The sequence below is a fragment of the Pelophylax lessonae genome, assembly GCF_965119305.1.
Source record: "Pelophylax lessonae genome assembly, chromosome: 4".
Lineage (NCBI taxonomy): Eukaryota > Metazoa > Chordata > Amphibia > Anura > Ranidae > Pelophylax > Pelophylax lessonae.
In genome coordinates, this window is record NC_138771.1 from 666,170,379 (window position 1) to 666,185,680 (window position 15,302).

Consider the following 15,302-nt stretch of genomic DNA (forward strand, 5'->3'; position numbering starts at 1 on the left):
CAGTACCATACATAGCATCAGAGAGCCGGGAGGTCGTTTGATTCACGACTCAAAGGCCATGGCCAATGTATTTGGAGATTTTTATACTAAGTTCTATAACATTCCTCCTCAAACTAAACCTGAAAGTGTGGAACTACCCAGACTACAAGCAATTAAAAAATACCTGGAGGATAGTGGACTTCTGACTTTGCATGTTGATACAATATCAGGCTTAGAAAAGGATATCACTATTGATGAAGTTAAGATGGCCATTAAGGACTTGAAAGTAAGTAAAAGCCCTGGCCCAGACGGCTTCACCTCCCAATATTACAAGCTATTTATAGATTCATTATCCCAACCTCTTACTGATGTTCTTAAAGCGGAGTTCCACCCTAAAATAAAAATTACCTCCATCTTCTCGCGCCGGGTCACCTGAAAAACAAATGGATAATCGCAATTTTTTTTTTTTTTACTTACCTTGTTTAGAAGAAAAAATACTTACCTTACTTCCTCTTCCTCCCCTCGGCGGCCACGGCGATTCGTCACTTCCTGGCTTGCAATGATTCCTGGGAGCTGGACGTCATTGCTCCCAGGAATCAATGCGCCTGCACCGGCCCGACGTCAGTTCCGGTGCAGGCACCGTCATACCTTGCTAAACAGCTTCTGGGCATGCCCAGAAGCTGTGCAGGGATGACGCTGCTGCACCGGAAGTGACGGCGTGGCCGCTGCAGTGCATCGTGGGACAGAAGTAGACGGAAGAGGACACAGAAGAGGATCGCGCTGGCTTCAAGCTGCCCACACCTGAGATGGCAGCGGTGGACAATACTTTTTCAAGGTAAGTATTTCTTCTAAAAGGTAAGTGAAGCCCGGGACAGATCAGAGGCTAGCCATTGTGGAATGCACTAGCCCTGACTGTCCCGGGGGTATTTTTATTCAAAAAAGCTTTCCCAGGGTGGAACTCCGCTTTAACACGCTTAAAGAAGATCCAAACCAGATCCCTTCCCAAGAATTCCTCCTAGCTTACATCTCGGTGGTCCCCAAATCCGATAAAGACCCATGTGTCTGTTCCAACTATAGGCCCATTCCATTATTAAACATAGATTTAAAATTGCTTTGCAAAAATCATTGCCAAGAGACTGCGTCCCTTCTTATCTCATATAATCTGACCTGAACAGGTGGGATTTATGCCAGGAGGGGAAGCAAGGGACAACATTATCAAATCCCTAAACCTTATACATAGAGCACAAGACTCGATGATAGAGGGTATGCTACTATCTACAGATGCCGAAAAGGCTTTCGACCGATTGGCCTGGGATTACCTATTCGCGACCTGCGAACACATTGGATTGGGTGATAACATGCGTTCTTGGATACATGCCTCATTCTCTAACCCCTCCGTGAAGGTTAAAGTCAACAATGTCCTCTCTAATCCCCTAAAATTATATAACAGTACAAGACAGGGATTCCCCTTTCACCCCTCCTTTTTTATTATAGCACTAGAGTCCCTTATCAGATCTATTAATTTAGACCCTTCGGTAAAAGGATTTTCGGTTAATCAAACGGAGTTTAAGATATCAGCCTACGCTGATGATGTTCTATCTTACATAACTCAACCCCACATTTTCATCCCTAATCTTAACAACCATTTTAAACTTTTCAGTTTTTTGTCCAACTTCAAGATCAATCATGCAAAGTCGGAGGCTCTTAACCTAACACTGCCCCCAGACTTGTTGGTTCTGCCTAAATCAAAATGTCCTTACAAGTGGGAAGAGGAATCTATTAAATATCTAGGGATCAGACTATCCTCGAACTTGCACTCCCTGTTCGAGATCAATTTTGTACCCCTATTTCAAGCTATCAAGAGGGACTTGAGCAGATGGACTGTGGGCATATTTTCATGGTTCGGCAGAGCCGCCATAGTCAAAATGGCAATCTTGCCACGTCTGCTCTATCTCTTCCATGCCTTGCTAATCTCCATCCCCTCCTCCTTTTTCGGTAAATTAACACAGCTGCAAAGAACGTTAATTTGGGCCAACAAACACCCACGCATAAAATTTCAATATTTACAGCAACCTAAAGTGGATGGGGGCATGGGTATTCCTTGCTTTCAAAAATATTATTATGCATCCCACTTAACAAGAATCCTGGACTGGCATTGCCATTCTGCCAATAAAGCTTGGGTAGACTTGGAAAATAACTGGTCAAGGTTCACAACTAAGTTCTTGCCATGGACAGACCCCAACCTATATCCAAGGGAAATTAAAAAACATCCGCTGATTCATGCCACCTTAAAGGTTTTTCATAAAGTTGCTACCACATACAATCTCTCCTCATGCCCGAGTCCTTTAACCTCTCTGTTCAATAACCCAGAATTTCCCCCAGGTATTGGTAATCATTCCCTTGCGTCGTCTCGTTGGACACCTCTGCATCCTGTCCTAGCTAGAGACTGCTTCAAACAGGAAAAATTTCTCTCATTGACCGAATTGAGGAGGAAATGTTCCTTCGGACAGCCTCTCTCGTTCTGGCATCACTTGCGAATTCATGACTTCCTCAACAATCATAAATCAAAACAACTCTTTATTCAGGAACTAACCAGTTTTGAGGAATTGTGCTTTCTGCAATCCCCAATTCGGGGAGTCACGTCCCAAGCCTACAAATGGCTTTCCTGCTTGCCAACTGAATACACTGATACGCATAAAGTGACTTGGGAAAGGGACCTAAATTGCACGTTCACTGCCGAACAATGGCAGAGGTCATGTTTTTTTTTCACACAAATGCTCACTCAGTACACGAATGCAGGAAACGGCATATAAGGTTAGAACCTACTAATCTAATCTAATGGGGATTCAGTTAAGTCTATCCTATGTGCCTATTTCCTGGCTTCCTAACTCTACCTTCTCTCCCTCTGGTACTTCACTACCCTCACTTGACACTCAGTTGCACAACACTCACAATCTCACAGCCTGGTCAGTCGCACAACACTCCCAGTCGCACCACCCGGTCAGTTGCACAACACTCACAGTCGCACACACTCACAGTCGCACAGCTCCATCAGTCGCACCAAACTCCCAGTCTCACAGCCCAGTTCAGTCGCACCACACTCACAGTTGCCCAACACTCAGTCGCACAGCCCGGTCAGTCGCACAACACTATCAGTTGCCCAACACTCAGTCGCACAGCCCGGTCAGTCGCACAACACTCTCAGTTGCCCAACACTCAGTCGCACAGCCCGGTCAGTCGCACAATTATGATTGTTGACTTCCTCAACAATCATAAATCAAAGCAACTCTTTATTCAGGAACTAACCAGTTTTGAGGAATTGTGCTTACTACAAGCCCCAATTCGGGGAGTCACATCCTAAGCCTATAAATGGCTTTCCTGCTTGCCAACTGAATACACTGATACACATAAAGTGACTTGGGAAAGGGACCTAAATTGCACGTTCACTGCCAAACAATAGCAGAGGTCATGTGTTTCTTCGCACAAATGCTCACTCAGTACACAAATGCAGGAAACAGCATATAAGGTTAGAACGCAGTGGTACAGGACGCCAGTTCAAATGAAGGGATGGTTCCCTCACCTCTCTGATCAATGTTGAAGATGTGGCTCAGCACGAGGCACCTTTTTACACATTTGGTGGCTGTGCCCCATGATACAGGGCTTCTGGCGCACCATGGCTCATTGGATTTAGCATATTACGGGTATCCGCTTACATTAAAATGCTCACACATATCTCCTATCCCAATAACAAACTATCTTTTAAAAAATACAAAAACTCAATTGTACGACATATGCTAAATGCAGCAAAGGCTATTATACCAATTCATTGGTAGTCTAAGAGAATACCTACGGTTGCTGACTGGTTGGAAAAGATCTCTCAGATGTACTCGATGGAGGAGACAGTCGCGATTAAAGCTGAGAGAAATGATAAGTTTCACAAAATGTGGTACCCTTGGCTAATTTTTTCTCTTTCCCAGGAATATACACAACTGAAGTCCTCTTAATCAGACCCATTTTAAATTCCAGATTATGGATATATCTGAGATATGAACTTTGGGAGCGGTGTCTCCCATTTCCTCTCCCCTCCCCACCCCTTTCCTCCCCTCAACTCTCTCCTTATTCTCATGCCCAACATTCTCCTTTCCTCCTTTCCTTTCTTACTTCTTGATTCTTTTTCTTCTATCTCATACCTCCCATCCTGAGGAGGCTTTGTTGGTTTTTGACCACTTACTTCAAAGGATACAGGTTTACCAGTTATTGTGCCCAAGCTTTCTTCTGTCTGAGTTTTCTCTAATGCTACATCTCTATAACTACCTGAATTTTCGTTATTATCTGGGAGCAACACTTTATATGGTAGGCCATTGCACAACCTGTTCAGTTCCTCATGTTACAAATGTTATGAAAGCTTATATACATGATGTTTTGTTATTTTTTGATGAAGCAACTTGTAACTTCCTTTTTTTTTTTTACAAAATAAAGCATTTTATTGAGGAAAAAAAAAGGAAATGATAACTGCATACATATATACACATATATATATACACACACACACACATATATATATATATATATATATATATATATATATATATATATATATATACACACATACATATATATATATATATATATATATATATATATATATATATATATATATACACACATACATATATATATATATATATATATATATATATATATATATATATACATATACATATACACATATATATATATATATATATATATATATATATATATATATATATATATATATATATATATATATATATATATATATATATATAATATATATATATATATATATATATATATATATATATATATATACATATAAATACATTCAGTATATACAGTGAATTCATAAAGAATTCAGATCGCCTTCACTTTTTTCAATGTTGGTATGTTGCAGCCCGAAATTAATATTTTTTCTCAGTAATCTACACTCTATAATAACAAAGTTGAAACAGAATTTTAGAAATGTCTGTGAATGTATGAGAAAATTGACATCTCACATGTACATAAGTATTCAGACCCTTTGCTCAGTACATTGTTGAAGCACCTTTGGCAGCAATTACATTTGCACCGGGATTGAGGGATTCTCTGCCATTCTTCTTAGCAAACCCTCTCAAGCTCAGTCAGGCTGGATGGGGACTTTTAGTGGACATTCATTTTCAGGTCTCTCCAGAAATGTTCAAAATGGTTGAAGTCAGGGCCCTGGCTGGGCCACTCCAGTCATTCACAGATTTGTCCCTAAGCCACTCCTGTTTTGTCTTGGCAGTGTGTCTAGGATCATTTTCATGTTGGCCCAGTCTGAGGTCCTGAGTGCTGTGGAACTTATTTTCTTTGAGGAAATAACTGTACATAGCTGTAACCAGCTTTCCTTTAACGCTGACCAGTTTCCCATGTCCATAATGCTGCCACCACCATGCTTCACTGTTGGGGTGGTATTGGGTAGGTGATGAGTGGTGCCTGGTTTCCTCCAGACAGAATGTTTAGAATGAAGGCCAAACAGTTCATCAGAGCAGAGAATCTTGTTCCTCACAGTCTCAGAGTCCTTCAGGTACTTATTTGTAAACTCCAAGCGGGCTTTCATGTGTTTTTTAAAAAAAAGTTATTTGTGATATTTTAACTTTCCACATGCTCCAAGCATTGATTTTGCATTGAACCAATCTCACCCTCCTGTGATGTCACCAGACTCTGGGAAGAGTTCTCAAATCTCCTGATTCCCCCCACGTATCTTTATACAACCATGACATACACATAACCCAGCATGGAGGGGCTCATTGAAGGTGGTGGTGAAGGTGTGGAGGTGTCGGATCGGGTCACACAGATCATAAAAGGAGATCCGCCCGGCCTCATAATCCAGATATATCCTGACTCTGTTACTGGAGATATTTGTAGATACTGGGGCTTCTTTACTGTCATGTCTCACAAAATACCGATTTACAGACCTAGACAAACCCCAGGACTTGTTATTCCTTCCTATTCCTGCCTGCAAATCTTTCCTGTCTATACTGGGGTAACAAATCCCGACCCTCCAGAATAGAGATCCCTCAACATCCACATCCCAGTAATGTCTCCCTGAGGAGAAACTCTGACTGCTCATCACCTGAGGATAATACTGGAATCTCTCTGGTGTTTCTGGGTGATTCTGGTTCCTATCTGACCTGGATACAGTTTTCCTGTCATCTGATATCTGTAGATAATTATTAGCTGTGTTTATATCCAGTAATATGTCTGCAGCTCCCTGTAAATAGAAGTATACATTTACCTCTGTTATTATATCAGATAAACCTGTGTGTAAGACCCCCGCCACATCCAGACCCCCTCCATCATGGAGGACTTCCTCATGTCTCTCTCTGTCCTCATTATCTCCATCCTCAGTATCACACAAGTCACCTGTGTCTGATTCCTGTAAGACAGTCAGTGGATCCGTCATGTTACACAGCTCCTCAATGTCCGCCATCTTCCTGGACAGCTCCTCCTTCTTTATTTCCAGATCCCGGATGGAGATGGAGATCCGCTCTGCCCTCCCGGAGATCTCCCTCAGGACTCTCTTCTCCAGGTCTTCCAGACGTCTCCTGAGATCTCTAAACAGGGCAGTGACTCTCTCGGTGTCTCCAGCTGCTTCTTCTTCTACTTTCCTCCTGTGCTCCTCCAGACTCTGGACTCTTTCCTCCGTCTCCTCTCTCTTTGTCAGAAGTTTCTGCAGAACATTCCTCAGTGTCTTCTTCTTCTTCTCAGAAGCCTCATCCAACATCTCCATCTGGTGTCCCCGATGTTCTCCAGCCAAACGGCAGGACACACAGATACAAATCTCATCCTCAGTGCAGTAATACTCCAGGATCTTCTTATGGATGGAGCATTTCCTGCTCTCCATGGACAAGGTGGGGTCACATAAGATGTGTTCTGGGGACGTTTTGTGGACTCTCAGGTGCTTATCACACAGGGAAACCTCACAGTGTAGACAGGATCTAACAGCAGGTACAGGATAGTCCACACAGTGAGTACAGAAGACCCCGGACTCCTCCTGATCTGGCTGAGCAGACAGTAAATTCTCCATTATGTTACGTAGCGTTATGTTCCTCTGCAGTGCAGGACGACTCCTGAACCTTTTTCTGCATAAAGGACAGAAGTAATTTCCAGACCCCTCCTGTGTATCCAGAACATGATCAATACAGACCCGGCAGAAGTTGTGTCCACATTTCAGGTTTACAGGATCTCTATAAGTGTTCAGACAGACGGAACATTCTAGCTCAGCTCTCAGATCTGCAGACGCCATCGCTGACACCAGAAGAGTAAATGTTCTTGATTTTCTCTGAGATTACATCTTGAGTTGTTTCATGGACCTTTGGACATTGCTATAAATGACAAAGACATGAATTAATCCTTGGCTGTTCTTAAAGGACATAAATATCATAAATTTGACATTTCTTTCTACAGTAAGGTGTCGGCAGATCACACTTTTGTGCCTTACTAGCAATGAGCTTCTGGTTCAGTCTAAACACAGGTTCAGACAGTGGCAGCCGGTTCATAGGGGGCACAGGGGCGCCGCCCCCCCCCATCTGTGCCAAAGAAAAATAAATAAAAAAAAACTAACATTTGCAGCCCACTAGGGGCGCCGGACCTACTAATAGCTATGGGGGTGGGGTTTTGCACCCCACGTGCGCCAGGCAGAGGCGCTGTTTGGCAGCTTTCTGGGGGTCATCGGGGCACAGAGCAATGCGCCCGACACTCCCCCCTTTAGTGCAGTCCTGGCTGTGATTGGTCCAGACTCCAGCCTTCATTAGCCTTCATGTCATCACCTTCCCGCCCGCCGTCAGACGGTCAGAGAGGAGGAGCAGCGGGCCGGCGCGTGATCGAGGAGGAACTGGAAGAAGAGGTCGTCTCGTCTCAGTAGTCCCGTCAGCAGCAGCACGCCAGGCACGGCACCAGTGTGAGTCGGTCTGGTCGTCATGACAGAGAGCCAGCCCAGGAGGTAAGTGAAGTGATGCCTCAGGGGGGGGCCCACACTGCTTTGAAGGGGACATGCACGCACGCTGGTCTCTGCATTGATGGGAGCAGGCAAGCTGGTCACTGCATTGATGGGGGGTATGCAAGCTGGTCACTGCATTGACGGGGGCACGGCACGCTGGTCAGTGCATTGATGAGGGCAGGCAAGCTGGTCACTGCATTGATGGGGGCATGCAAGCTGGTCACTGCATTGATGGGGGCATGCAAGCTGGTCACTGCATTGATGGGGGCACGGCAAGCTGGTCACTGCATTGATGGGGGCACGTCATGCTGGTCACTGCATTGATGGGGGCAGGCAAGCTGGTCACTGCATTGATGGGAGCATGCAAGCTGGTCACTGCATTGATGGGGGCACGGCACGCTGGTCACTTCATTGATGGGGGCAGGCACGCTGGTCACTGCATTGATGGGAGCATGCAAGCTGGTCACTGCATTGATGGGGGCACGGCACACTGGTCACTGCATTGATGGGGGGCATGCTGGTCACTGCATTGACTGGGGGCATGCTGTGGTAACTCTGCATTGAATGGGGACATGCTGTGGTAACTCTGCATTGATGGGGACATGCTGTGGTAACTCTGCATTGATGGGGGCATGCTGTGGTAACTCTGCATTGATGGGGGCATGCTGTAGTAACTCTGCATTGAAAGGGGGCACGCTGTAGTAACTCTGCATTGATGGTGGCATGCTGTGGTAACTCTGCATTGAAAGGGGGCACACTATACTTTGATTACTGAAGGCCCCTTTCACACTTTTGTGACCTCAAAGTCATGCAATTTTTGCCGTGTTTTTTGCCGCAAAGCAATGCCTATTCGATTTTTTCTGTTTGTGCCCCCCCCCCCCAAAATTTTGAGCACCAGCCGCCACTGGGTTCAGACCAAACTTTGCTTGTTAGGAAGCTAATTTGCAAATCAGATTTTGAGCCTTTTCAGCAAAAGCCTGTTTTTTCTCCCTCTATTATATTTGACAACTTCCTTCCCCCATTATATATACCAAGCTCTTCAGGTCTGGCATGAGTTTTAACATGAACCCCAAGCAAAAAAAAACAGCCTGGGGTCTTCCTCCAATTCTATACCAGACTATTTGGCCTGGTATGGATCCTAAAGTGAGTTTGAAGGCAGAAGGTGCATTCTATGCATTTGGATAAAAAAACTTCTGTCTGCAGCAGCCCCCCTAAAATTTACCTGAGCCCCCCTTGGTCCAGTGCTGTACACGAGTGTCTCCGCCATCCAGGACTCTCCCTCCTGATTGGCTGACGCACAGCAGTGGTGCCATTGGCTTCGCTGCTATCAATCAAAGTCAGTTAGCCAATCAAGAGAACGAGGGGGGGCGGGCCGAAACCACAGCTCTGTATCTGAAGGGACACACAGAGCTGTGACTTGACTTGGGTGACTTTGGTGCCCTCATAGCAAGCTGTTTGCTGTGGGGGGCACTCGACAGGAGGGAGGGGCCAAAAGTGTCAGCCAGGGACCCAAAAAAAAGGAGGATCAGGGCTGCTCTGTGCAAAACCAACTGCATAGAGCAGGTAAGTATAACATGTTTGTTAAACTAAATAGAATATCTACGCCTATCCCTGGTGCAGCAAAAGACAGGGGCGTAATAAAATAAGGAACCATGTGCCACGTCCTGAATGTCAGAATTACAAAAAGGGGGAAGAATAAATGGACTTTGAAGGCACCGTAATAAAAAAACCAACGCTTTATTTTAGATAAGTATTAAAACCACAAAAGTATGTGTCGACCGATCAACATGGGCAAAATCCATTGATCAGAGGATACAAATGATAGGTGAATGGGGAGGACCTCACCACCTAGGACATACAATACAACAAACAATACAAGATTGCATTTGAATAATATACAAGGGAAAAGAAGGGCGCTATACGCTGCACACAGGGCGCACCACGGTGCAGGCAACGCAGAGCGTCCTGTACAATACAGTAACAGCTTCCAAAAGGAAATAAACCAATATGTCCAATTGCTCTACATGTTTCGCCTGGTGTTCAGACTTCATCCGGAGCGGTTTGGAATATAGATTCTGTGTAGTAGGATACAATGAGATTAGTATAATAACATGCCATCAGAAAAATAACATTGATATCGCAAGTTGAGTATGTCCAACCAATTAACACGTATCGCCAAATCGAACACTAACTGGCAAATTGCTAGAATGTTCTCATAATTAACATCTAGAATAGTACAGCTGGCACAGAGGAGGGGGAGAAGATGGTATGCTCCCCTCCAGTCATGGTCAAACTGGGTGGGCTATAGATCACTAAATCAAGGGTCTCAGGAGTAGAGGGGTCACTGTGGGGAACAAGGGAGAAAATAGCAAGACAAAAAGGATCGTACAAGTCAGGTGACAATACCTACCCATAGGAAGATGTTGCTGGAGCCAACCAAAAGGCACCAGGAGGATAATAAACCAATCTTGTAATTAGTAATCACGAGGGGTGACCTGTTGAGGTAGCTGGAGGAGCACGCACTGCTTATGGCCAATTAAAAAGGTATCAGGTAATCACAATATAGAGTATGCCTGTGGTAAGGAGTAAGATGTCATAGGGCCAGTTAGGGTAGCAGGTGACAGCATCAAAAAGATGTAACAAAGGGTAACTATAGCGACAAATAGCAATGTACCCAAGCCAGGAAATATCCCACGGAGATAGATGATGCAGAAAGCATGCATAAGAGCATTGACAAGAACCAGCACCCAAAGGGTTAATGAACCCTAATCAGAAAAGTAAATTAAATATATGGAACACCAACACCTAGAGAGTAAAACCAAAGGGGGAAGTGCCAAATGTCTAGAGACAAAGGCCGTGAGGGGTGGCCAATGTCGGTATTAAAGCCAATGTATACTCACCTGTCCCATACATAACCGGGCATAGGGCATAGGGTAAAATAGCAGGCAGTTCCTCCAAAACGAAAACAGCTAGCAACAAGTAGACAGTTAGAGACTAGACTGAAACCCTAGATAGGCAGAGAGATGAAGTAGGGAGATAAAAATTACCATGCAGCGCGTCCTCCAGATGCTCCTCAAAGGCGCAGATCAGTGACCCCCGGATGGGGAATGACCACCATAACGGAGGCTGGGTAACTGCCTCCTTTATAGCTCAAATGTTCCCGGGTCAGTGAGTCACCAGGAAGTGACGTCAATCTGACCCCGGCCGTCCAACCCGCGCATGCGCCAGAGAGCCGTGCGTGCAAGGGCAGGAACCGCCGGACTGGCAGAGCGTGGGAGGGGAGGAGCCCACCAGAAGCCCTAGGGTCTAATGGGCTCATATGCCACATGTAAAGCCTCAATCAAAAAGCGTCACAATGTGGCTCCCCGGCCGCACAGTGAAACCCAATAACACTCGAGCAGACCGTTGGCAATGAAACAGCGCCACCCAGTGGAACCAGGACGTAACAACATCCCTCAATGACAGCCGTACCTATAGAGAAAAAAAATATGTTGTATTGAATATCAGATCCATGAATGATGTTAGGTATAGAGAGGTCAACAAATAAAATTCCAGCCATGGCAAAAGCCCAACCCTAAGGGCGTCTGCAATGAGAAGGAACAACCTTCAAACTGAAAAAATATCAAACAGTAGGGGCGCAAAAAATGCGCGCCAAGTCCAATGGACCATATATGAATCACAGGAATAGAGTCAAAAGAGGGGAGGGAAGGGGGGGGGGTAGAAGGGGAAGGTAGGGGAGAGTGGTAGAATTACAAAAAGGATTTGAAAGACTGTGCCTCATTCAACCCCGGGCGGCAGGTGGCATTGAGGCGTAGGATCCAAAGTGCCTCACGTTGTAGGACACGCCTATTCCAGTCACCTCCACGGGGGTCTTGAGGAATCACCTCTAGAATAAAAAAATGTGCACAACGGTTGTTAAATCTGTGATGCAGATCTAAATGTCTGGTGACAGGGGTAAGCATCTTCCCTTTAGAAGAACAATACACATGGTCGTTGATACGACGTCTGAGTGGGCGTACCGTCTTCCCTACATAGAAGACCCCACAGTCGCAATACATTAAATAGATCACCCCTTGGGTATTGCAGTCCGCTCGAAATGTTGGAGATAGGGTCTCACCATTGGGTAACAAAAATTGGGTGCCCTCAGCGACCCAGGGGCAAAAAGCACACTGATGGCATCTAAAGGTGCCCCTGCTCCTGGGAGGGGGTACTCTAGAAGGTTGGTAGAAGCTGCTTGTCAGGCGATCGCGCAAGGAGCGCGTCCGCCTGAAAGTCACTTGTGGGGTGGGATTAATGTGTTTGCGAACAATGGGGTCCTCACTGAGCATGTGCCAGTGTCTATTCAAAATACTTCTAAGTAAACCTTGGTGGCTCGAGAAGTCAGTGATGAGTCTAACAGTAGGTTGATGTGGGGCCACATTAGGTTTATAAAGAAGTTCGGCCCTGTTTTTAGAGCGGGCACGATTATAAGCTTTACGTAGTATGCTCTTACTATACCCTCTCTGAAGGAGACGGGTACGTAGGAGGCCTGCTTGATGGTTGAAATCGGTAGTGAGCTTGCAATTACGCCTCAGCCTAATATACTGAGCGTAGGGGATACTACGTAGTAATGTGGGTGGATGCGCACTGGAGGCATGGAGAATAGTATTGCCTGAGGTCGGCTTACGGAATAGGTTGGTCACAACCTGGCCCTCCAAGTCCTTCATGATGGTCAAATCTAAAAAGTTGACCTCGGTAGGATGAAAAGAAAAAGTAAATTTCAAGTTAAACTCATTAACGTTGAGGAGTTCAATAAACTTGGTCAGGGTATTGGAAGAGCCTAACCACACAATTAGAACATCGTCAATATATCTAAGCCATAATTGAATATGGCAGACATACTGAGTGTAAACTTCTTCAGAGAAGATGTAGCGTTCCCACCCCTCCAGGTACAGGTTGGCGTAGGCAGGTGCACAGCAGGTGCCCATAGCCACCCCCTGTACCTGGAGGAAGTGGGAACCATTGAAGGAGAACCAATTGTGGGTAAGGACAAATGTTAGTAGTTTAAGAAGAAACCGATTGAAGGGCCAGGTATGACGATCCTGTTCGGAGAGGAAGGTACCTATCATCCCGACGCCCTGCTCGTGAGGGATGCTCGAGTACAGAGCCTCCACATCCAGAGTCACGAGCAGGGCGTCAGGAGGGAGGACCATACCCTCCAGGGTCCTCAGCAAGTCCACAGTATCCTTGATATAGGAGGGAAGACCCACTACAGGTGGGAGTAAAAAGAAGTCGATAAAACGACTGGCATGTTCGGTGAGGTTACCTATACCCGACACGATAGGACGCCCCGGAGGGCAATGTAAATTTTTGTGCGTCTTAGGGAGGGCGTAAAACGTCGCCTCCCTAGGAAGACGCACATTTAAATAATTATATGTGTCTTGGTCGATAATGCCATTCTGGAATGCTTCCCCAATAAGGGTTTTGTACTCCTCACCGAACCTGACAGTCGTGGAACAATTTATCCTTCTATACCACGAGGTGTTATTGAGTATATCGTAACACATTTGTTCATAGCTTGCCTTCGTCATGAGAACCACGTTGCCCCCCTTATCCGAGGCTTTAATCACTAAGTATTCTCACCTGACTTGTACGATCCTTTTTGTCTTGCTATTTTCTCCCTTGTTCCCCACAGTGACCCCTCTACTCCTGAGACCCTTGATTTAGTGATCTATAGCCCACCCAGTTTGACCATGACTGGAGGGGAGCATACCATCTTCTCCCCCTCCTCTGTGCCAGCTGTACTATTCTAGATGTTAATTATGAGAACATTCTAGCAATTTGCCAGTTAGTGTTCGATTTGGCGATACGTGTTAATTGGTTGGACATACTCAACTTGCGATATCAATGTTATTTTTCTGATGGCATGTTATTATACTAATCTCATTGTATCCTACTACACAGAATCTATATTCCAAACCGCTCCGGATGAAGTCTGAACACCAGGCGAAACATGTAGAGCAATTGGACATATTGGTTTATTTCCTTTTGGAAGCTGTTACTGTATTGTACAGGACGCTCTGCGTTGCCTGCACCGTGGTGCGGCCTGTGTGCAGCGTATAGCGCCCTTCTTTTCCCTTGTATATTATTCAAATGCAATCTTGTATTGTTTGTTGTATTGTATGTCCTAGGTGGTGAGGTCCTCCCCATTCACCTATCATTTGTATCCTCTGATCAATGGATTTTGCCCATGTTGATCGGTCGACACATACTTTTGTGGTTTTAATACTTATCTAAAATAAAGCGTTGGTTTTTTTATTACGGTGCCTTCAAAGTCCATTTATTCTTCCCCCTTTTTGTAATTCTAACATGTTTGTTATTCTAAAAAAAAAAGGGAAAAACCTCACGCAAAAGGGAAGAAAAGAAATTGTGGATACCCCCAAAAACTTCACACCAAACTGTTACCAAAGTTTGAAGGGGGGTGCACAGGCTCTCCCTTCTTCTGATCTCACCATGCCTTCTGCCCTCGTGATTAGGATCTGCATAGCTGGATGACATGATTGACAGTGTGTATTTTTTATTATTGTTTAGCAGTCCCGGGACAAGGTCATTCAGAGCCCAGGGCAAAGATGCCAAATTGCCCCCCCCCCACAAGATGTAGAGAGCATGATATGTCTGCAAAAATCCCCCCCCCCCCCAAAAAAAAAGCTCAAATCCTCTCATTCCACATATGTTCCCACTACAATAACACCCCCCCCCCAAAAAAAAAATTCCCCCTTCCTAGCACAAATCCACTACCCCTTTACATGTACCCTCTGAGAACAAAACCTCTATCACCCCACTGGAAAATCCCCCCTCGCAGCACAAATTACCCTCCATCAATTCCCTATCCTACCACAATCCCCCCCCTCACGAATCCCTCATCCTAGCACAAATCCTCTTCTCCCATATCTCCTCTCAACATAAATTCCCCCAAATCACCACTCCTAGCACCCCTTCCCAAATTTACCTCTTGGAACAATTCTTACCTCTTTACGCCCCCTCCCCCCAAATTCTCCCACCCAACACAAATCCTCTCCCTCCAATCTCCTTGTGGTGCACCGAACCTGACATAATACCACAGTGCCCAGGGCAGCCTCCCCCTCCTGCTCACCCCTTGTCCCTTATTTCTTTTTTTTGTGAATGAGTAGCTGCACTAAATGGAAGAAGTAAAACTTCTGATACATGAGCAGGTTTTTGATTTTGTGAGAATATCCGAAACTGGTTTGACAGCTCACATGACTGGCTTGCAACTTCCAGGGGTACACAGAGAGGGACGGTTGAAAAGGGGTGTGCCTGTATG

The 15,302-nt window shown here is 45.2% G+C and overlaps 1 protein-coding gene across 1 annotated transcript in view; it reads right to left on the reverse strand.

Moving 5' to 3' along the window:
- Positions 1 to 5,690: 5,690 nt before the first annotated feature.
- Positions 5,691 to 15,302, reverse strand: part of LOC309554214 (E3 ubiquitin-protein ligase TRIM39-like) — a gene marked incomplete at its 5' end in the record, with an annotated part of 188,106 nt that continues 178,494 nt past the window's right edge. Inside the window, one exon of the mRNA XM_082255847.1 lies at positions 5,691 to 7,045. Within this exon, the coding sequence (XP_082111973.1) occupies positions 5,717 to 7,045 (1,329 nt within the window). The 3' untranslated portion in view covers positions 5,691 to 5,716. The remainder of the gene's footprint in view (positions 7,046 to 15,302) is intronic.